Here is a 23,922-nt window from a genome sequence, read left to right on the forward strand (position 1 = left end):
GTTATTCGTTCATACTTATACCTACGTCGGTTATGTTTGAGGCTTCATCATCATCATCATCATCATCGTACTCAGTATATCCCACCAATAGCAAAGCTATGGTAGGGTCTGAGGAGGGTAAGATGTAGACAGCCTTACCTCTACCCTATAAGGATAGAGAGGCTGCTTTCGGTGAGACCCCCGGCTCTTATGTTTGAGGCTTCAATACCTTAAAAACGAAAGATCATCTTTCTTTCGATCGAACGTGGTTTACAAATTGTTACTGCAGCAAACTCATCCTATTGCTATTGCTCCGGATCCTAAACCCTTAACCTAATCTAATCATGGTATGTATCAAGCATCTTTCTTTCAGTTTCTCCTAATTTCTTTATTAAGTATTAGGTTAAAGAAAATCAAATTGGCGAATAATGAAGAACCCATGAAGCTAGTTAATCGATTTTTGGGTGGTTCATGTTTCTTTTTCTGGGTTTTTGTTTAATTGATATGATAACTAGTACTTGAATAACAATTTGGAAATTTGGGGCTTGAAACTCTATGGGAACAGTTTATAATTTAGGGTTAAGCTTAGTGTGATGTGTTGCTATCAATTTGCATCACTGGATGCCAAGTAGATATTTTTCGAATTAAGATGGAAGTTTTGAAGGTTGTTTTTATGTTCAGTGAATAATCGTGCCTTCCAGGTGTTCGACGAAATGCCTGAATGGGTTTTTTATTTGAGATTTTGTATGTTGAGACTTATTAGTTGGTGTAATTATTATTTTTGACTGTAGGTTGAAACTTTGTGATATGTTTGTGAGCTTTTGAAGCCCAATAGCTTGAATTTTTTTTTTAATCATTAAATATATCAATTTTCTTTATTTAGATGTGTCAAAAATTGGGTTCCAATATGTAGAAACATAGATATTACATCAATATAGCAGGTAGGCGGGCAACAAGCTGCGCCGCCACCCCTTTCTGAATTGCAAACCCTAACCTGCTAAAGACATACCCCTGCCCCTTTGGAGTCGACACATTGCTATGCACAACCTGTTGGACCCTGGTTAGAAAACGGATAGCTTCCGGTGCCAAGGAGCCAAATGTATCAAAAGCCAGAGGGACAAAAACATGTTGGTTCTCTTCGCAGGCTTTAGCATGTTTCTCCACCTTCTTCGTTTCAGCCCTTTTCATTGCTTGCCCAGCTACAAACCCATTATCCCTCAAACCAGCTAAGGGAGATACCCCTGTGAGGTCAACACAAGCGTGTTTTCCCCTGGCCCAACCAAAGACGAGCAAATCTGCCGGTCGTAGAGTGGATCTCCCTTCCGTGGGGAGATTTTGTATTTTGATGCTTGAATTTGAACACAATATTTACATTTTTGAGGTTGTTTTGATGTTCGGTGGATTGTGCCTTCCAACAGTTCGACGAAATGCCTGAATGGGCTCTTTTATTGAGATTTTGTATTTTGATGCCTAGTATTTTAGAAACTGAAGAGAGTTTTGAGTTTGAGTACAATATATACATGTTTAAGATTGTTTTGCTGTTCAGTGAATTGTGCCTTCCAACTGTTCGATGAAATGCCTGAATGGGTCTTTTCATTGAGATCTTGTATTTTGATCCTAAATCGTTGGTGTGCTTATTATTTGTAACTATAATTTGAATCTTTTTGTTTATTTTCTAAGCTTTTGAAACCCAATAATTTGAATTTGAATACAATATTTACAAGTTTAGAGTTTTTTACAGGATATGGAGAACGATGATGATTATGTGGAATACGTCCCGGTTGCAAAACGAAGGGCATTAGAGGCACAAAAGATTCTTCAACGAAAGGGAAACGCTTCCACTTTAGAAGACGAAACCGAAAAATCAAAACAAGCGGAAATGAAACCGAGTTTACTTGTGAAGGCTACCCAACTTAAACGTGAACAACCTGAAGTCACACCAACCGAACAAGCGGTCCAACAAGAAAAAGAAATGATGGAAAATCTCTCTGACCGGAAAAGTCTAATGTCGGTTCGCGAACTCGCAAAAGGTATAACGTATTCTGAACATTTACCAACGGGTTGGAAACCGCCTTTACAAATAAGAAGAATGTCTCAAAAAGCATGTGACGGGATACGGAAACAATGGCATATAATCGTTGACGGTGACGATATCCCACCACCGATTAAAAACTTTAAAGATATGCGATTTCCTGAACCCGTTTTGAGAAAGTTGAAAGATAAGGGGATCGTGCAGCCAACACCAATTCAAGTGCAAGGCTTGCCCGTTATCTTATCGGGACGTGATATGATCGGGATTGCGTTTACGGGTTCAGGTAAAACTTTAGTGTTTGTGTTGCCATTGATTATGATGGCGATTCAGGAGGAAATTATGATGCCGATTGCTGCAGGTGAAGGCCCGTTTGGGTTAGTCGTTTGTCCGTCTCGTGAGCTTGCGAGGCAAACGTTTGAGGTTGTTGAGGAGTTTTTAACGCCTTTGAAGGAATACGGGTTTCCTGAAATAAGGCCGTTGCTATGTATTGGTGGTGTTGATATGCGATCGCAGTTGGATATTGTTAAACGAGGTGTTCATATTGTGGTCGCAACACCTGGCAGGCTGAAGGATTTGCTTGCAAAGAAAAGGATGAATCTGGATAATTGCAGGTAAATATTACATGTTTTTATTGATTATTATTTTACCCATTTCACCCGTTAGTGATATTAAAAAAAATAAAAATAAAAAACAAAAAAAACCCAAATTGACTGTTTTAGGTAGACGGGTCAAAATCGCTACTTTTCCATCTCACACATTAGCGATAAAAAAAAACCCAACTTCACGGGTTTTAGGTAGACGGGTCAAAATGCCACTTTTTCTTTATATCAAGCGTTTTCAAGTTTCTTAACATCATTATTTGGATAAATTTCATGTATAACCTTCCAAACTTGAAATTTTCATACATACCCAATAAAACTGAAAATATCATGTATACCGAACTTTAATGAATTTTTACTTAGTAAACATTCTACCCCTTCCCATTTTATTTGTATAAACCCTATTATTAATGGGTAAAAATAAAAATGTTCAAGCTAAAAATGGGCAAATAAAAATTTGAAGTTAAAGATGGGGGCATATACAAAGTTTTTGGAAAAATAAGGGTAAATGTTCAGTTATTAAATTGTTTTTAATGAATTGAGTATTTTTAAATTTTAACTTCTTTCTAAGGGCATATATATGAAATTGCCATTTATTATTTGAGTAACTATAAATATACGGGCCAATAAACATGTGATTTTTGGCAGGTATTTGACTTTGGACGAGGCCGATCGATTAGTTGACCTCGGATTCGAAGATGACATACGCGAAGTATTCGACCACTTCAAAGCACAAAGACAAACCCTTCTCTTTTCCGCGACAATGCCCGCCAAAATCCAAAACTTTGCCAGAAGCGCTTTGGTCAAACCCATCACGGTTAACGTGGGGCGTGCAGGGGCCGCAAATCTTGACGTTATCCAAGAAGTCGAATACGTTAAACAAGAAGTCAAACTCGTGTACCTCCTCGAATGCCTCCAGAAAACACCCCCACCCGTTTTAGTTTTCTGTGAAAACAAAGCTGATGTGGACGACATCCACGAGTACTTACTACTAAAAACTGTTGAAGCGGTAGCAATTCACGGTGGGAAAGATCAAGAAGAGAGAGAATACGCAATCGCATCGTTTAAATCGGGTAAAAAGGATGTTTTAGTAGCAACCGATGTGGCATCGAAGGGTTTGGATTTCCCGGACATTCAGCACGTGATAAACTACGATATGCCAGCGGAGATCGAGAACTATGTCCATCGGATCGGGAGAACCGGTCGATGTGGGAAAACGGGGATTGCAACGACGTTTATTAATAAGAATCAAAGTGAAACGACGCTTCTTGATTTGAAGCATTTGTTGCAAGAAGCGAAGCAGAGGATACCGCCCGTCTTGAGTGAGTTAAACGATCCGATGGATGACGTGGACGCGATGACGAAAATGAGTGGGGTTAAAGGGTGTACTTATTGTGGTGGGTTGGGTCATAGGATTAGAGATTGTCCTAAATTGGAGCACCAGAAGAGTCAACAGATTGCAAGCTCCAGGAGGGATTATTTTGGGTCTGGTGGTTATAGAGGGGAGATATGAGGGATAAAATGGTCTTTTCATGTTCATGTTTTCGATGTTGTATGACCGATTAGTTGACTTTTTATTATATAAACTTGGTTGTATTCTAAATTTTGTTTTTGGGTTTTTCTTTTATAACCAGATTATGGCATTCTGTCTTTTACTATTCATTCAAAGGGTTTGTTTTTACGCTTAGTTTCATTTACACTATACTCCTGAAAGTATGGTTTGAAAACATACTCGAAACATCCAGGACGGAAAATTCGACATGTATTCATATATAGGACCGGGTGTGAGATTAGCTTTAATAAACTTGTGGGTGTAAGTATTATTTTAATTTTTCTTTCTTCTGTTTTTGTTAATATAGAATATGTACATTTCTAGATTTATTGGGTAGCAAATGTTATATACAAAAAATTATAGTGTCCAGATGCATTTAAGGATCTCAACTTGTAGTTTTAGTAAGCTAATAGGATGCCTGAGGAATAATAGGTAATCGGGTTGGAAATCCGAAACTGGTTTGGAGGAAAAATGTTCAGCCCGATTAAATCAGCGTGAATAATGTTGAAACCGGTTTGGGACCAAAAAGAAACTGGCTTTTTTGGTATGCATTTCAAATCAGGTCAGGTCCAAACCGGTGTGAGGTATCGAGACTATGAACCTGTATACGACCTGACGGGTTGGGTTGGGTCCTAACCGGTTTGAGCCAAACCAATATTTTTGTTGTAGTGGGTCGGGTTATAAACTGGTTTTGCCGGCCCAAACCGGGATTTTTTTTCCTTGTAAAATCAATAGATACAAGCTTTTATAGGATCCTTTAGTATAGCCATTTCAAGTTGTGATGATTGTTTGATAAATTAACTATTCAAGTTCACTCCTGATTTGAGTTCAAAAGAATACTGGAAAATACAACAGAAATATATGTCCTAATCTAAAATCTAAATCTGGTAATGATTAATGAAACAAATGGAAGAAACAACATTGTCTTCCTTTTCCTACTTTATCTTCTTAAATGGCGGTTGGTTCCCTTCATCTTCCTCATCATCTTCATCATCCTCGTCGTCATCTTCATCATCGCCGTCGTCATCTTCATCCTCATCATCATCTTCATCATCGTTAGCATCAGAATCACTATCAGCATCCCCTTGTTCATCGTCATCCTCTTCACCAGATGAATCTTCTTCATCATCATCACTGTCATTGCCCACATCAGCATCCTCGTCATCATCACTGTCATCCTCTGTTTCACTGTTGTCTTTGCATTCAGCATCCGGGCTTGAAACCTTGTTAAGATCATTAAAAGGAAACCTGCACAGAAGTAATAATCAAAACAAGTCGTTTGGTTGAATAGTCAAAACAAGTTGGGGTGAAAACGGTCATTTTTACCACTAGCATAAACATGTCGAACCACTTATAAACAAATTATACAGTTACAGTCAATTTTGTTTACAAAAATGATACAATTTTGTGCATTCAAAATAAAGAGATTTTTGCCATGTTTGACCCATTCGACTCGTTTGACACGTTCCTATTTTAGGCTTTTGGCTAATTTTTTGATTCGACATGTTTGAGGTCAAAGTCAACACAAGAATTGACTCAATTATAAGCCAAAAAACTGTATCAAATATTGTTGCAAATACAAAAAAGTCAAAAAACTGTATCGAATGTACCTCTTCTCTGCTTCAAGCAGGTCAGATAAAGCATCAGCATTGTCGATTATCGATCCAATCTGAAAAGATAAATAAATTCAATCAAGAAAACATAACTGAAACTGCTAACCGTTAATGGAAGCAAATTCATGAACATCATCAACAGATCTAAACAAAAAGTTGCGTTAAATTCGATCTAATGCGCAGTAACTTCTAATCAATGCTACTATACACCGTGATTCAAACTTTACAAAATTGAATGTTCTCAACTTTAACAAACCAATCAACTGCTAAACTAGGAGTGAGCAAATAAGGAAGTTAACCGAACCGCCCGGTGATTCTGTTAAGCCATAACGGATTAACCGTTCAGTTTCGGTTTTGGTGTGCGCCATAACAGAACCGAACCGACTGTAAATGTATTTATTCAAACTATGTGATATATAAATGTTTACGAAAATATCAGGAACGTCAATAGCACATAACACCAAGCAACAAAATGATACAAAATTTTAACCGAACCAAAGCAGAAGTAACCGAAAATTATAGTTCAGGTTCAGTTTCGGTTTAAACTAGATTATAAATAAGTGAGATCTACTTACTGGGAGCATTAAGGCAACAATAATATCTCAATTTTACGACTTAAAACGTACATAAACAGCTTAAACTAGTAACAGACAACCGCAGTAACACAGATCTTGAAGAACTAATAATGTAATGCAGATTTACCAGAAACAGAAGCCAAGAGACAGATTGATCAGCAGCTACAACAGCTTGAATCATCAAATTGAAGGCCTCTGCCGCCGGAGCACCGCCGTAGGATAGCCGATCAACCTCCATTGAAGCTTAACTGAGCGTGATGATTTTGGGAGAGTTTCTAGGGTTTTGTTAACACAAAAATTGAACAGAAAAATTAATCGTTAAGTGAACGACGGTTATAATTAATCGAAAAAAACGGACGGTTATGGCTCAGTGAACTGATTATGGTTGTGGTTACGGTTAACTTGTCTTCGTTAACCGACTTTAACCATAACTGAACCTGACCTTATATTTGTGTGTGTATGTTTTTCTTTCCAAATTTTATACATCTATTTTTCTTTTATACCTCAATTATAACATTAAATTTATGTTGCGTCTGTTTATACCTTAGTTTGGAACGTTATAACCAAGTTTCCAATTTGGAAGTAGGGATGATGAGCTAAACTGGTACTTGTATCGGTTCGGTACTGATTTAATACCAAGTTTTGAATTGTTGATACCGGTACCAGTATCTTTCGAATTTTTGTCTTCAATACCGGTACCAGTAGGTACCCGTTCATTCCTAATTGAAACAAAGGGAAAAAAATACAATTAACCGAATTTAAAATAAACCAACACAGGTTAACCGATCATTCGGTTGTGGTTAAACAATCTTTCATAAGCGAAGCCCGGTTTATAGTTATGGTTAAGCCCACACAACCGAACTGAACCGGCCTCACGCACCCCTATCACATGAATCAATGCCTTTGACACCTAAGAAGAATATAAATATAAACTAGACTATGTCGTTGACGTGAAATATCGTTTTATCTTTTTCTTTAGTTTCATGGAAATTAGACCATTTCTCCTAACATTATGGTTGCTTCCCCGGCTCTTTCGCATTGCTTTTACTTATGTGGAAAAGCAATTTTTTTACTGATCTTTTAGGTTTGCATCTATGCCCTTAATCGTCTTTGCGGTTTCATCATTCAAATGCGTGTTATCGCCAACGATGATAGTACCACCATTTTCAAAAGGTGTGATCAAGGTTCGACTACATTTTTTGCAATGATGATGACTCCACAAGCGGATCGAAAGACACATTGACCGATTTGGAGGGTATAGGGCCGATTTGATTCTGGATATGGGACGGCTGGGCCATGCCGAAACCCTCCAACGTCTCCTCAAATATCGTTTTATCTTATTTGAAAGACACTACTTATCAATATAAGCTTATTCAGTTATTTGAAGACCAAAATAATACGGTTCCAAGTTACTCAAAGCGCTTAATTTTATGAACACGACCAAAATGAAAGGCAACATGGAAAAAAGTACAACAAATAACATTCACCCTTAGAACTTGAAACCCAAGAATCATTTCACCGTTTACCTTAAAAACAGACACAAAGTTAGATCTACTAGTCCCCCATGTTAAAACAACACCAACACAACATACCTATATCTTTATAAAACTTCCCTCCAAAGCAACACAAGTATTTAAAAAAAAACTTGTGTTGTCCGATTTATCTTGGTCATCTCTGCCCTTGTTCTGATCCTGAACCTTGGGCAGATGACGTGGCAGCCACATTGCTTGTTGACCCGTTTTCGGCTGGTGGCGGGACCCCCCATTTGCCTTCTGATTCAAGTGGCTCAAACACATGAACCACGCCATCCGAAAGCCCAAGTGCAAACTGATTCGAATCTTGTGGGTGTGCCGCGATCACCATCGGGTGCACGTTCAGATTGCTGCATGATTCATAAGAATATTTGAAACCCAGTTAAGAAAAATGGTCAAAAACTAAACTATTATACCTTAGGACGGACGGGGAAAGATAAACGGATGGATTGATTCGACACCGTAAGCGAAGGTGTGAAGCGGTGAAAACACACACAGTTGCATCCAAAAAACACGCATATATGAGTTGACTGTCGCATGAAAATGTCGCGTGTGATATGGGGGCGGAAGATTCAAGTGGGACCCACTGAGAAAAACCAATATGAACAGATAATATTAATATATTATGTCAATAACCAGACAAATCTAATAAAACATAAAACAGTGAGATCATAAATCCTACCTGTTTACCTTAAAAGCGATTTAAGTCAAATGGGTCATATTCATATTCATAACTTAACTAAAAAATGAGACGGTACACATGGGTTAAGCTACCGCTTTCAACTGGACCCGGTTGCCCAGAACCGGTTTTGACTTTTTGTTGACCCAACCCGGAACTGACTTTGACTTTTTTATAAATTCCAGACAAAGTTGACCAGTGTCAACCCGCCCTGTTATGAAACACCAGTGTCAATTTTGACCATTCTATTTATGAATGGTTTAATTCTTGACTTCTTGTTCTGTTTTATCTCTAACAAGTAAAACGGGTCATAAAAATTACAGCTAAAAAGAAAATGGGTCAAAGTGCAATTTTAAGACAGAAGACCCTTCTAAAATTGTATTCTATAACAATCACACTAACTATTGGAAATATATAATTTGCGTAATCATATTTAACGCTGTTTTTTATAAACAAATTTAAAACTTATGAAAATGGTTTCGGGTCAACCCAGACCGACCCACCCATTTAGTCAACTCTAATACAAATAAAAAAAAGTCAAACTCTCACCTGTTTTACACATTCAACCTTTGAGGTTTCATATATAGCCAGTTGAGTTTCATGGACCACAAGAAAATGGATCTGATCTTGATGAAACTGAACCCGTGTGTCTGACTCTGCGGGCCCCGTCCTACCTGGCGGGAGTTGCAAGTATTTTGCCTTTTGCTTTTCCCATCCATCAGAGCTCCATACACAAATCTAAAGCAATAATATTTCAAAAAAACGAAAAAAAAGTTAAATAACTTTATAATCAAGATTCAGCAAAAAAAAAAATTAAAAAAAAGTTAATAACTGACAAATGTACGGAGTGAAGAAAATGGCAGCCTTGTTTTTGTAGGTAACAAATATGCACTTGTACATTATGTGTTTTTTTATCTTAATATCATGTCGGCTATTATTTCCTATATTTTATATATTTTTTTTCAAGAAAAAAAAATTAAAAATACGCCTATACGAGCCAGGAAGCCTATACGACTCGTATAGGGGCTATACCAGACAATGAAACAGAACTTGACATTCGCCAACACAAACTGACATAATTCTGGGCCTATACGAGCCGTATAGGTTTGCCTAGTGTCTAAATAACAAATAGGGTGTGTGTATCACCCAGGCCCTTGAAAATCTAAAGCAAGAGTGTTTCACGAAAAATGAAAAATGTTAATAACTTTATGTTTTTTATCATCAAGATTCAGCTAAAATTCAATAAAATGTTAGTAACTTGAAAATCTAGAGCAAGAATATTTCACAAAAAAAATAAAAGAATTAATAACTTTATCATCAAGATTCTGCTAAAATTCAAGAAAATGTTACTAACTTGAAAATCTAAAGCAAGAACATTTTACAAAACGAAAAAAGTAAGTAACTTTATTATCAAGATTCAGCTAAATTCAAGAAAATATTACTAGCTTGAAAATCTAAAGCAAGAATATTTCACAAAAACGAAAAAAGCCAATAACTTTATCATCAAGATTCAGCTAAAATTCAAGAAAATGTTACTAGCATAAAAATCTAAAGCAATAATGCTTCACAAAAATGTTAATAACTTAATCATCAAGGTTCATATAAAGTTCAAGAAAATGTTACTAACTTGAGAATCGGCCCCAGATGAGACGAGAACATTGAGCGCATGAGAGAAAGCAAGACCTGTGATTCTTTTTGAGTGGCCTTTAAGTTTGCTTTTGACCTTCGTGACAAAAATAATAATTGAAATTAAGAAAAAAGAAAACATTGAACATTTTAATCCCAACACGTTTACATTTACTTTTAATTGGTTTTAGCTGAGTTATGTTTGTTCATTCATCTATGTTCAGTTACGTTCGTTCGTTTATGTTTGTGAACCGTTAGTTTATATTGTTAACGAACGGACGTAAATGACACACTCACTTTCTTAACAAACGAACACGAACAAGAAGACCTCATTCGTTTACTTATTCGTGCTCGATCATTTGTTCAGTTAATGCTAAACGAAAGAATACGAACATGCTTTGTTTATATTCGTAGTTCATTTACAAGCTTAATTTACACTGACCTGATTGTACAACTTTAATATCCATGTAAATCATTTGTCAAATATGTTTACAATAATTTTACAATTTGAACAAAATGATTTATGTGGAGGTTTTATTTTAGGCAGTAACCCAAATTCCGAATCGACCCCTTCATTTTCAAAAAAGAGTACACTTTCCCCAACTTTCGAACAACCCCTTTTTAGCTAACCTTTTTTACGGGTTCGATCCATTAAGAGATCAAGCATAACCCGGATCAATCCATTTATAAGTAGCGGGTTCAAAATCCATGTAATATATATATTATACCTCATCTACGCGAACATTATATATTTGAATTGTGGAGTCATCCATTCCAATAGCAATAATATTATTATCTTGAGGATGGAAAGCAAGAAACGTTGCTGCTGGTGGTGGGGCCATGAACGTTGTCATCGTCTACGTTTGACCAATTCAAGAAGTCAGTCGGGTTGACCTCAAAAGTTGAACTTTAAATCTTATTGAAAAGTTAGGGTAAAAAGGGGGGAAAACATTACCTTGAATGTCATCATGTTAAACAAAGAAATCTTTCCTCCTGATGCTGACATCACATACGAATCGTTTTTCGATAAAGCAAAACAGGACACCGACTCTTCAGGGTTCATGTCTGCCACGTCATTCGTCATCAAAATCCCACTTGAAGGTTGCCACAGTTGAGGTGATACACCCGCTGTTGCCTGCATTTAGGGGTAAAAAGGAAATTTTAGATGCACGCTTTGAGAACTATCATTATACGATATTAATAATCATAAGCAGCATTACCTTGCCACTTGAGTTATGCTCGTTACGTTGCCATTTCCATAATAAATGAATAGCATTTGATGCTAACGCCAAAAGGGCATTTCCGGAATTTGTAAATATCAACCTTGATATCTAAAACAACAAAAGAAATTAACAATTAAGTTGAAGTAAATAATATGTGCCCATCGTTAACACAAAAACACAAACTAACACCCACACAAAACCGAACCTTTGTTACTCTCATGTTTTCCGGAAGCTTTAATGAACGACACTGAGAAGATTCGTTTAGTTCCGTGAGCTTCCAAATCTTAGATTTGTCATTTGATTCTTCGGTGATTCTTGGTTTCACATCTATTAAATTTCGGGTATCTCCATTCTAGAAATATAAGATATATAAATATTAAATAAGAAATTGCAAGTGTATTGAGTTAAAAGAATGGTGTGAATATTTTAGGTCAAACACGAACATTGACCGCTCCAGACATAGAGCCAACTGAGGCAACCCTTTCAGTTAATCCAGCACTAGTAGGGGTCGCAGCGGATATTGCATTATTTGTAGTAGGCTGCAATCATATTAATTATACATACACATGTTAGAAATTAAAAAATTGTTAATAAGTATCTTGATATCGAGTGTTTTGGAGGGGTAAAAGCAAAAATTAAACTTTTGAATGGTTATACATAAAACAAATATGATACTGATTACTAAGTGAAAGCACCGACTATTTTTGATGCATAAAACCTCCTAAATCCTTTATCCAAGCATTTACATTATTAATATAAATACAGTTAATGCATTACTGATAACAACTAAACGGAATAGTTAGTTATTTAAAGAATCTTAGAAAATTACCTTTGGAGCTTCGGGTGTTCTTGAAGCAGCATCATAAGAAAGATTCTCAAAAGTTCTAAGCAGCCGAAGGCCGTCAGAATTTGCCAATATTTTGATTCCGTTTTCATTTGAAGAAACAGCCAATAAAGCACCATCTTTGTTGAACCGGATACGTGGGCTTGCCTTCATATTATAATCAACATATGTAAACAAATGAATCACATAAACAATTTTTTCATAACTTTAGGGGTGTTTGGATGTGTTTTCAAAGTGATTTTTAGGACCAAGACGACATTTTTATTTATGATCAAAAAAAGGGGGCAAATAGGTCAAACCTTAGGTTATTATTATTTTTTTTATTGATTGCCCAACATGAAAGTTGTCCAGACGAATCAAACAGTAAAAACTGATTATTGCCAAATGTATAAAACCAGACATATTATGAATACTTACCGGAAGGCCTCCATCCGCATCAACACTCATCAAAAGTTGAGTATTATCCATATCCCAATATTTAATAGCAAAATCATCACCAGCTGCCAAAAACCGGTTTTTTGTTGTATCAAACTGAACGACACCTAAAGACCGTTTACGGAACCCAAGGTACGTCCTTTTAACGGCTCCTTCACTTTCATTCCACTCCACAATATGTGATTCCCCATCATTGCTTGTCCCACACGAAAAAAGTCTGGATTTAAGGGGACAAACAATAGGAAGAAAGACTCAGTCGTCAGTCAAGATTGAATGCAGCATTTTCGGGTCATTAACTTCTTAATAGGCCAAATGGGTAAATTATAAAAAGTAGCACAAACCTTGTTCCATCGGCACTATACGCCATTGTGGTGCACCACCGACCGGGAGCCTCATAATCAACTCGAGAGCCCATGTTATCATATAACCAAGCTTTTATTTTCCCATCCAAAGCTGTTGAAAATATAAACTGAAATAGAAAAAACAATCGGACAATTTAGAGGTGGCAATTTCGACCCGTTTACCAGTGAATGGATTGATTAATCTTTAGCGGGTCAAATGAGTAAAAGCACAAAATTAACTAAAAAGAGGTGGTTAAATAAATTGAAAGTCACCAAAGGTTAATTTTTAAAGTATACAACCTCCTAAATCAGTTTATTTCAAAAAATTACATTACTAATAAAGTATCATAATAAAAATAACTAAATATTATACATTTCAATATACATAAAAATTATAACTAAAGCATCCATAAAAAAATAACTTAAAAAATACATAAACTACTTAATAAATAATAGCCGAGCTCAAGCTTTCGTAAGTTAATGATCCAAGCTTCTGCCAGCCTGTTTACCCCCTTAATATTTACTTGAAGCCCAATTTTCCACCCATAAATTTAGTATATGACTTGCCCGTTTTTCAAAACGCGCAACTATTGGAAAATATAACAAGTTACCTGAATGTTTTCTTTATAATGTGGGCATACAGAATAAACAGGAGCATCATGACCTTCAAAAGTGTGTTGCTTTGCACCCGTTGCAGCATCCCATACCTATGAAATAATATAATCTTGATTATTAGCATAACTAATGATTATTGTTTATTTTAATTGATTGTAAACATGTACCTTGATGGTTTTATCGTCCCCGCATGTTATCACGCAAAGTTGCTTATTAGGATGAGAGAATGCAATATCGTTTACTCCGCCAACGTGGGCATCAATCTGTTAAAATAATAATTGAGGAAGATTAGGATATAAAAAATATGATATGAATATATTTGTATGAAAAGAAATAAACAAACCTCTAGATGTTGTCTAACATCATCACCACCGTGATATGAATATATTTGTACAATGTGTCTTGAGTACGCAACTCCTATTCATATGAAAAAAAAAATACAATTATTACTTTCTTTTTGTTAAAATGTAAGAACTTATTATTTTTAATTTAATATATATACTTCTAAACTTTCAAATTTCATAGGGAATGGATAAAATATGATCTTTTTAGTCATTTTGAAAGAGTGAATATGACATTTTGACATTTAGGACATTTTTTTTCTGATTTGAACTTTTAGAAGGATATATAAAAATTGCCATTTATCTTTATGCATCCCAAAAAAAGGTGTGTTATGGTAGAGAATAATAAACCAGTCGACATGTTGCCTTTTAAGCTAATTTGTTTTAATTTTCCTGCTTGTCCCGTTAAAGATAAACAAAAACAGGACAAAACCGCATGTCTAACTAGCAGACTAATTTAGTAAGACTTACCAAATAACGAGCCATCTGGACTCCAAATTACACGGTTCACAGAAACACAAGGGTCTTTAACAAGTGCAGCCTAAATGCAGTAAACTGAAGGTTACTAAAAAGGTCAAAAGGTATATGAAGAAAATAATAATTAATTGCTTGAAAACCTGCATAGGCGTTGAACATGCACTGAGATCCCAAACTTTGAAATTTCTAAGAACCAATTTCTCCCGAGAACCAACTTCCCACAATCCAATATCACCCACATTTGTTCCAACTGTTGCATTGTAACAAAAAAGTCAATAGTCAAAGACAACAAAAATCAGTCTTTAAGTGTTGGCTTTGGTCATTTGACTTTAGAAATAGTTAGCAAAACCATTTAGCAATAGTCTCTAAATGTTAATTTGGTCATTTAACTTGAGAATGGTTACTAAAACCATCTAGAAATAATCTCCAAAAGTTGACTTTGGTCAATTGAATCTATAATAATTACTAAAACATTTAGAAATAGTACTAAAACATTTAGAAATAGTCTTAACAGTTGACTTTGGTTATTTGAGTTTAGTAAAAACTTTTAAAGTCAGGTGATCAAATTAAAAATGAAGTGATAGCAAGTTGCTATATTACTACAGTTTGACCAAAAAGTCAACGACATGTGGCCAGCTGACTTACCTAAGAGTAATGTTTGTTGAATTGGATGAAAATCCATGCTCATAGGAGACGAGCCCTGGTTCAGAGTCCGTGCAACGGTTTTGGGCAAATCATCGGGTGGACTCAAAGCTTGTGTATGACTACTATGCCCCGAGAACGGGGCAGGCAAGACGTTAATCGGTAAACTTACCTATACAAAAAAAAAACATTAATGTAATGCTTCTAAGCTAATTAGGGAAATGTTTTAAAAAATTAATTCAAATAACCTCCTCATTTGTGCCCATTGGCCTTGCTCTTTTGCTCATATGATCAGCATCCCCCGTTGGGAAATCTAAAGAAGGATTCATTGGTGGAGTCCTCGGGTGCTTCAAAGCAGCTGCAAATATTAAGTAGCAATAATCAACTTTTAGTGAAGGGTTCCGCTAAAATGGAGATTTTGCCTAAAAAGTGTGAAGGGAAATTATAACTGTGCGTTTAGAAATTGCATTCGTGCGCTTTTATTGCTCCCAAAATTTTCTTGGACATGTGACGTCTCCTGGTGGCTTCATACACCATATTTTACGGTGGCTTCATACATTTTTAAGTATAATTTCCTTTTATCACAGTTAATTAGTTAAAAATGGTTATAAGGGATGTTACTTATATCCCATATTTTACAAGTATCTCTTTAGCTTTTTTTTGCATAAATACAAACATGCTTCACTAACGTCTCATTTTATATTGTCCTCTCTTTGCAATTAGATCATTAGAGAAAACCGTTTTTGCACGTTTGGGTCATTATGCTACAAAAGCTTTTGCCTTTTATCCTGTTCGGGTCATCTTTAAAGTTTAAAATACCCTAAAATGACCCAAAAGGTAAGAAAAAAATCCATCTTTTGATTACTTAAACAGGGCAAAAGTGAAAGTGTGTTGCCATTTATGCTAAAAAAAACTATCTTTACAACATGTTTCATCACAGTTAGTTATCTGATTCTGACTATTCATTTCTAGGATAGCGCAAGAACCTGCAATAGATGGCCCACCAAGACCGATTGGACTACCGGATACACTCGGGTGAGCCACTTGTGGAGGATTTGACATCCAACCCGCAAGCGGGGTTGGAACGGGCCCCGGTGTAGGCTGAAAAGGCTGCAAAATTATACGCCAATTTGGTCAAAAGTTGTCAAATTTTTAAAAACTCAACCAATATGCTAAAAAAAGGTCAAAATTTACAAACCCCATGTGCACCCAAAGGAGGAAAGCCTCCAGCTTTCGGCAACGGGCCAAGCAGAGGATTGTTTGCAGGTGACGGGGCACGCGCCCCGTTTGGTTGACCACACGAGTGATCAACAAATAGTGTCTTGATATCGGGATTCGGTCTCGGGTTCTTACATAGTTGATGCTGCCAATTCAAACTTGCACAGAAATAAATGATATTAGTCAAAAATGCATATTTATGATTATGTCATACTTAAAATGTTAATGTTGTATACCTTTGATTAATTAGAGTCCTTAATCTTGAATTTTTAAGATTAGGAAACTGTAATTTGTCACGAAACAAGGGATTTGCTTCAATAAGCTTCTTCAGCTCAACCAGCATTATAGCTCTAGCTGATTTTGTATCTCCATACTTTGACAATTGTTCATTTTCCCTTTAATATAAAAGAAACCAACAATAAAAATAAACCCCAAAGTCTAAATTCCATTTTTATTTTTTAAATTTCAAACCAAGTACCTAAAATTTTCCAATGTCAATAACTGAGTAATCTCCTTGAAAAGTTCTTCATTAAATGAAGCAAAAACTTTAAGATCCTTTACAAGAATCTCCACGCCCTTCGATCGATCATGCCTAAACAATGTAATACACATTTAAATATTTAATTTTATATATTCATAATCATACATTTTTTATAAATTATAGTGACGAAAAATACTTACTTATCTAATGCTTCGAGATATTTTTGCTTCCGGATTTCGAAAAATATCTTCATGGAGTATCGATTATCATCGACTTTTGTAAAACCCGAAAGATATTTTTCAACATCAACCCAGTTGCCATTTTGCACCTCATCCTCAAAATACTTCATGTTAAAGAAAAATCCTGATTCTTGTTCCAACCTAAAATAAATCCCAAAAAAAGAAATTAGGAAAACACTTATAAAATCATGTTTATTGTTTAATATAACAAGTGTTTCCTTTTCAACATACTTTTTGAAATTAGTTATCTGATTATTGCAACTCCATTTCTATAAATTTGGGGCAGTTTATTTAGGTCAAAAAGCCCTTAACTTTCTTGAAATTTGCTAGCAAAGTAAAAAAAATATATAGCAAATTCAAAACCTTCTGATTATTCAAAATCATGTTACCTGTTTCAAACCCTGCATCCAAACACCCAATATATATACATATAATATGCTAAAGAACAAGAATTTCTATTAAAAAAAAGCCCAATCCACAGATACTTTTTGAAATTAGTTAATTGATTATTGCAACTCAATTTCTAAAGATCTGGGGCAAATTGTTTTGGTCAAAAAAACCCTTAAATTTTCTTGATATATCCTAAAATAGTAAAAATATTCACACTTTCAACAGCTTCTGGTTATTCAAAATCATGTTATCTGTTTCAAACCCTGCATCCAAACACCCAATATCCTTACATAAAATGCTAAAGAACAAGTATATTTATTCTAAAAAACAATCTCAGGTTTCTATAAATTTGGGGCTATTTGTTTAGGTCAAAAAACCCTTAACTTTCTTGATATTTCCTAAAATAGTCAAAAGATTCACACATTTAACAACTTATTCAAAATCATGTTACACCTTCAAACCTTGCATCCAAACACCCAATATCTTTACAAGAAATACCCAAAAAAAAATCCACATAAACTTTTTGAAAGTAGTTCATTAACTATTGCAAGTTTGCAACCCAATTTCTACATGTTTGGGGAAATTTAATTAGGTCAAAAAGCCCTTAACTTTCTTAATATTTCCTAAAATAGTAAGAAAAATTCACACTTTCAACAACTTCTAATTATTCAATATCATGTTATCACTATCAAACTCTGCATCCAAACACCCAATATCTTTACAAGAAACACTAAAGAATAAAATTTTATAAAAAAGATTTAGAAAGTGAAATCAAAGACTTACTTATGAACAGTTTCTTTGAATTTTTCTTCATCAAGAAACTGCAAGATCAAGAACACAAGCTCTCTGCTTAAAGATGACATTGCAGCTCCACCGCCGGAGATTGAAAACTAGGGTTCAGTTCAGTTCAGTTCAGTTCAGATCTGTAAAAAGTAACAACAAATAATAATAAGAAAACAAATACTGGGTCGGTTTCAAAAAATTACTCAAACAAGTTAAATCAATTATTATTTATTTATTTATTTAGGTTCAAAAAAGGAAAACATTTATTGCTTGGACACAAATTTCAAGATTTAAGAATAAATTCAAAAGTAAAAAAGCAGCAAATTTATTCATAATAAATATTAAAAACTAGATCTTTAAAGTTTCTTCACCCAACTTGAAGTTCAATCTAACCCAGCTGCAAAAGCAAGCCCATTTGTAAATTTTATAAAATTATTCATGAAATTTACAATCTTTTGTGACAGATCAGTGAAAAGAAAGCAACTTTAAAGAAAAGGGGTTTCCATTTGAGAAGACCAAAGCAGCTAGAGAGAATAATACATATACATACAGGTATATTTATAAATTTCAGAAAGAACATTTGCAAGAACAGAGGAGAGTTATTCACAACTTTTGTGATGAAATCTGCAATTTTAATAAAACCCCATTTGTTAATTTTGAAATTTTTCAAGAAAAATAGATACTTTACTGAAAATTTGCTATTTTTATAGAACCCATTTGTGATTTTTTTAAAATTTCAAGAAAAAACACAGACTTTACTACAAAAAATGCTATTTTTTATAGAACCCATTTATGGTTTTTGAAAAACTTCAAGAAAAAAATCAAACTTTACATGAAAAAAGTTGCTATTTTTATAGAACCCATTTGTGATTTTTGAAAAATTTCAAGAAACACAAACTTTATATGAAAACTTTGCTATTTTTATAAAACCCATTTGGTGATTTCTGAAAAATTTCAAGAAAAACACAGACTTGATGAAAAATTTGCTATTTTTGATCATGTAAAGTGTGTGGAAACTTATAAATATGTTTTCTTGTCACACTTTTTTACATATATTTCTAGAAAAACACATACTGAGTTAAAGGATATTCACCTTAGCAATATCGAAGGTAGACCAGAAATGAAGAAATGTAGAAGAAGATTATAGACATGAAGGCTTTCTCTCTATATACATACATACATGTGTATATATATATGTGTGTGTAGATGTGGGTCTCTATCTCTAATTCTCTATGTTATCGTGGGGAAAAAGATTAAAAATTATTGCCGGAAATTATGTGGAATCATTCAAGTGGGTGATAAGTAAGTGAGATTATCAAAATATATACGTTAGGGTTGATAAGTTAGGCTGTTTGTGGTGATAGGTAGGAGTGAGTATGTGGGACCTGTTGAGCCGGCTAGCTTTGTTTTAAAGTAGAGTTTATTCTTTTTTTTATATATATAAAAGACATCTAATTCACAAAACGCAAATGATATTTCTTATTTCTAAATCTATATCATTATTCGTTATAGATTTGGTTCCTCGGAACCTTATGGATCTTATCATATTTGTTCGTATTTGGATTGTGTGTTCGCCTGGTATTTTGATTATAACAAATGAGGACGAATTATAAACGCGGGGTAGGTGGACTTGCAATCATCGTGAAAGCTCTATGCAGTTGGGGACTTGGGGTGGTCGGTGGTGAGGCGGTGACAGAGTTCACAAGATGTTTAGGGAGTGAGTCATGTGGATGAATGAATAAGAGGATTGGAGCTTATGGGGTTAGGGATTTTTTTTTAAGGCGTACAATAGTAATTTTACATAGGTTCAATACAACTTTTTTGGAAGTTGACTATTAATATATTATTTTAGAGGCACGCTCTAAGCATTTTTATCTAGTACGTGGTTATTGCGTTTTAAACGTGAAACCTATCAACTATATGTACTATTGCTTGGAAACTAACAATATAAATATCATAATATTGGTTGATCATTATTTAGTAGAATAATAAATCAATATAATTTTTTTAAACGGTTAAATGTTAATCAATATAAAATATAAATATAGGTTTATATTTTATCACAAGTATCTTTTATTGTAATTTTTTTATGCATTAATCTGATTGCTTAAGTAGTAATGAATCAAGATTAGTTAAATTATAATACTTGCTCTTAAAATCTAAGTGTTAATAAATTTAGTTGCCAAAAAGTGGTTGGTCGGATAGTAATCAAGCGTACAAGCCATAATGCGCAAGATATCATTCATTTGTTATTGGTTATTCTCGGAAGCGGAACACCCTTCTTTTGGGAAGTGTAGAAACTATAATGCATAGTATATCATTCATCCATTCATCAAGTCTGTAACTAATAAGTTCTTTTATTCATGTTTTTTTGTATCATTGAACTATATTTGGAATCACAAACACAGCACTAGTAGGTTCATAGTGTTGGAAAAACCGATTGACCTAGCCACAGAATGTAAACAAACGTGCGAAAATAATCTACTTTTGCCTAAACGTTTTCCCGACTTGAATGAACCAATGAGGATTCAAACAAATAGAGTATTCTAAATACAAAAGGGGAACAATTTTAGCGTGGAAACCTCTCAAAAAAATGAGAGTAAAACCATGAGATTGCTAGAGCCACTTAAAATCCAATATCATCAATAATAGACCAGTACAAAGTCATCCCTAGGTAAACTAGAGGCATACAAATAATCATCATATACTTGGAACAAGTAACTTCAAGTATATGGAATCAAATACAAAAGAAACCAAGTAAGAGGTTTCACCACGAGAGAATAAATCGATCTTTACAACGTCTCTTATATTCACAAGAACACCCAAAAACTTGGAACACTAGCTTCTCTTCGCTTTGCGTCTGCTTCCAGCCGAAGAGGAAACCCCAAAGTGTTGTTCTCTGGTCTTTTTGTGAGTGTCGGCTGTAATATGTGCTCACCAAAACACACAAGAGAACCCCTATGCTTTTGTACTTCTCTCGAATTGAAGAACTCCAAAAGTCAAAAGTTCACAAAATGGAACCCATTTCTCATGTTTGGTTCTCTTGAATGTTTAATAGCCCCACCAAGCAAAAAATGTTTGCATGTGGATCCAAAAGGAAACCCACCAAGGCAACACACTTCATTCATACGGTGTGTGGACTTCATCCGAAGGAAGTAACAAGAAGAAAATAAATCCCTTTTTCTATTCTTTTCTTTCTGAAAAATAAAGTAATAATAATAGGTATGAAGAGTAAATATGTTGGTATGTTTCATGAGCAAAAATACCCCAACACGGAATACGTAGCATAACATTATTCTACTACAGCACTATTTCATCTTGATAAGGGTTTTTGGCTAGGCACTCACTTGAGCTTAGTGCTTGGTCTGAATACCTGTAAAAGAAACTTTCGTTATTCTTTACACCAGTATTTAAGCACCCGTTACTCTTAAAAATGTTGTAACTCTGAGCACTTCGTTGTTGGCTTATTTTCGGTTTCTTGTTTTCTTGCATATGGATTCATAATGGAGTTCTACAAATGTTTTAAATGCTGTATATTACATTACTACTATATATAAATTAGGACTTTGGTGCCGCAAGTGTCCTATTGGGCTACTTGGCGGCATCGCATTAGTCGGTGATTTTTTTTGGTGCTTTGTTTATTTAAGTTATCATAACGAATGTAAAGGAAACTGACCAAATGTCAAAGTTTTCTGTTTTAGTTCCACTATCATAACGAAGCTGACGAAAACCGACCAAATTCGAATAGACTCGCTGCCTCAACGCCTGTGACTGACAATGCTCAGGTTTTACCCGCGCGAAATTTTATCGCCTGACAACCCCCCCCCCCCTAAATTAGCCATCGGTCCGCCTTCATATTTATATATTTTTTTTCTTTCAGCTTTTAGCTCCATTTTCGTAACAAGCGTAATCAAAACCGATCGAATTCGTGTCGAATTACTGCCACAATGCCCAAGAGCGACAACACCTGTATTTTACACCGTCTGGGTTTGCCGACCAAATAATCATCGTTTTAAATGTTTTTTTATATGTTAATCTTTTTATATGTTAATTTGGCAAATTAATTTTTTAAGCATTAACGCTCAAGCTTTACCAACAATGTCTAACTCTAACGAACGTAATCGATACAGAGCGAATTCGTGTCGACTCATCGTCGTAACGGTCGGGTTTTACCAACATCCGTGTTTCAACGCTTGAGTTTTGTCAGCTACCCCGGCGCAACGCGCTAGAGCCATCCAAAGCGCTCGTCGCTCGAACTCGCTCGAAAATTGATCGAAATTTGCTCGCTCGTTTTTTCACTCGATTGCAAACGAGCCGCTCTGCTCGGTTCGGTATGCAAACGAGCCAAGCAACGAGCAAAGGTCCGCTCGGTTCGGTTCGGTTCTGTTCGGTTCGGCTCGAATATTTTTAGTTGATTTTATACGTATTATATATAGGTTCGTTCGATGGGATTGAATTATTTTGTTTAAATTTATTATATATATAAATATAAATATAATTATCTAAATATGAAATGAAGCATGAAGGCTGAAGCCCATTCATTTGATATTTAAAATAATCAGTCCAATATCAAAGCCCATATAAAAGTAAACCCTAATTGTAAAAATATACTATCCTTCACTTCTTGTTGTCTGCTCTCTTCCTCTCCTCTCATTGTGTCAACCCTAATGCAACATTGCCTGTCATCCGCCGCTCGTCTGCTCCGCCGCTCCACCGCTTGTTCGATAACCTAATCAAATCGAAGTTGCTAACACGCAACAGTTTTACTCGAACGATGCATCCTTTTATTATTATTATTATTATTTTTAATTTGAGCCAAATCGAGCATAATTGAGCCGCTCGGTTGTAAACCAAGCGAGTTCGAGCAAGGCTTTTCTGCTTGTTTCTTTAAATTCGAACCGAACCTAGCCGCTCAATTTCAATTCGAGCTGAGTTCGAGCAGATGCTCGCTCGGTTCGGCTCGGTTCGTGAACAGCCTTAGTTACGCGCCAGGTAGAAGAACTAGTTGCTACATATTTTACAAATTGATATACAAAGTTCTATAGGGAAGATTTTTATATATTTGTTTCTAATTTTTTTATAGGAAAAGTGAATATGGGGCTGTTAAGCATCTAACCTTAGATGTGAAACCCCCAAAACTACGTAGTTTTGATTCAAAACAATTAGTGGGATTTAAACTTTGTTTTCTTTCTTATTTTATTTTATGTAAAGCAATTTATGGTAACAACAAAAATTAAAGCAATTTTTATGTAAAGCCATTAATTGAGAACAATACGAAGTTTGTAGCAATGTATGTTAATGTTTTATATTCAAAGCAAAAGTCAAAGTAAAGATTTTTTGGTCATGCTAATTTAAATTTAGACATCTCAATAAACAATCTTTGAATGCATCAGTTTGGAGGAATTGTAACGTAAATGGATTACCACTATATTCTCAATTTGAGGCGTTGAATGGTGTTTTTTTTTTTTTATGATGTACGATTGAAGAAAAAGATTGCTTGCAAGTTCAGTCTAATATCTGATGAATGGTAGAGAATTGGAAATTAGTTACGGGATGAAAAGTTTAAGGAGAAAAAACAAGACTAAAATAAATAAAATTAATTTTTTAATTGTTTTGAATCAAAACTACGTAGTTTTGAGGGGTTTCACATCTAAGATTGGATGCTTAGGAGGCCTATATTCATCTTCCCCATACATATATATATAT

The 23,922-nt window shown here is 34.9% G+C and overlaps 3 protein-coding genes across 3 annotated transcripts; 1 reads left to right on the forward strand and 2 right to left on the reverse strand.

The window, feature by feature from the left end:
• The first annotated feature begins 270 nt into the window (after nt 1-270).
• On the forward strand, nt 271-4,146 carry LOC143545931 (DEAD-box ATP-dependent RNA helicase 35-like). Its single transcript, XM_077037707.1, has 3 exons — nt 271-326; nt 1,721-2,622; nt 3,259-4,146. The coding sequence occupies exons 1-3, from the start codon at nt 324-326 to the stop codon at nt 4,121-4,123; spliced, it is 1,770 nt and encodes a 589-aa protein (XP_076893822.1). The 5' UTR covers nt 271-323; the 3' UTR covers nt 4,124-4,146.
• Nucleotides 4,147-5,041: 895 nt separating this feature from the next.
• On the reverse strand, nt 5,042-6,601 carry LOC143545924 (uncharacterized). Its single transcript, XM_077037700.1, has 3 exons — nt 6,478-6,601; nt 5,773-5,831; nt 5,042-5,410 (listed from the first exon to the last, which is right to left on the reverse strand). Exons 1-3 carry the CDS (start codon nt 6,586-6,588, stop codon nt 5,098-5,100), a joined length of 483 nt encoding a protein of 160 aa, XP_076893815.1. The 5' UTR covers nt 6,589-6,601; the 3' UTR covers nt 5,042-5,097.
• A 1,417-nt stretch (nt 6,602-8,018) lies between these two features.
• Nucleotides 8,019-19,381, reverse strand: LOC143545932 (topless-related protein 1-like). The gene is made up of 26 exons (XM_077037708.1): nt 19,310-19,381; nt 18,217-18,356; nt 17,005-17,184; nt 16,802-16,915; nt 16,560-16,718; nt 16,304-16,481; nt 16,092-16,215; nt 15,354-15,463; nt 15,109-15,277; nt 14,604-14,713; nt 14,458-14,527; nt 13,989-14,062; nt 13,813-13,908; nt 13,642-13,737; nt 13,031-13,158; nt 12,672-12,906; nt 12,240-12,401; nt 11,854-11,949; nt 11,616-11,762; nt 11,408-11,518; nt 11,143-11,322; nt 10,916-11,044; nt 10,189-10,284; nt 9,111-9,299; nt 8,299-8,468; nt 8,019-8,232 (listed from the first exon to the last, which is right to left on the reverse strand). Exons 2-26 carry the CDS (start codon nt 18,294-18,296, stop codon nt 8,019-8,021), a joined length of 3,417 nt encoding a protein of 1,138 aa, XP_076893823.1. The 5' UTR covers nt 18,297-18,356; nt 19,310-19,381.
• Between the last annotated feature and the right edge of the window lie 4,541 nt (nt 19,382-23,922).

Source organism: Bidens hawaiensis, unplaced genomic scaffold (assembly GCF_021521415.1).
Source record: "Bidens hawaiensis isolate Kalapana, Puna unplaced genomic scaffold, B.hawaiensis_p1.1 tig00014098_1, whole genome shotgun sequence".
In the NCBI taxonomy this organism is placed as follows: Eukaryota; Viridiplantae; Streptophyta; class Magnoliopsida; order Asterales; family Asteraceae; genus Bidens; species Bidens hawaiensis.

Bases quoted from the DNA above. Each gene is read 5' to 3' on its own strand.
- LOC143545931 (XM_077037707.1), top strand. The intron at 2,623-3,258 runs GTAAATATTACA...GATTTTTGGCAG, and splicing joins ATGAATCTGGATAATTGCAG to GTATTTGACTTTGGACGAGG.
- LOC143545924 (XM_077037700.1), bottom strand. From the start codon at position 6,588: ATGGAGGTTGATCGGCTATCCTACGGCGGTGCTCCGGCGGCAGAGGCC. The intron at 5,832-6,477 runs GTAAATCTGCAT...TTATCTTTTCAG, and splicing joins TCTCTTGGCTTCTGTTTCTG to ATTGGATCGATAATCGACAA. The intron at 5,411-5,772 runs GTACATTCGATA...ACTTCTGTGCAG, and splicing joins CTGCTTGAAGCAGAGAAGAG to GTTTCCTTTTAATGATCTTA.
- LOC143545932 (XM_077037708.1), bottom strand. From the start codon at position 18,296: ATGTCATCTTTAAGCAGAGAGCTTGTGTTCTTGATCTTGCAGTTTCTT. The intron at 17,185-18,216 runs GTAAGTCTTTGA...GATTTATTTTAG, and splicing joins TTCAAAGAAACTGTTCATAA to GTTGGAACAAGAATCAGGAT. The intron at 13,909-13,988 runs GTTTGTTTATTT...TTATTTTAACAG, and splicing joins ATGTTAGACAACATCTAGAG to ATTGATGCCCACGTTGGCGG.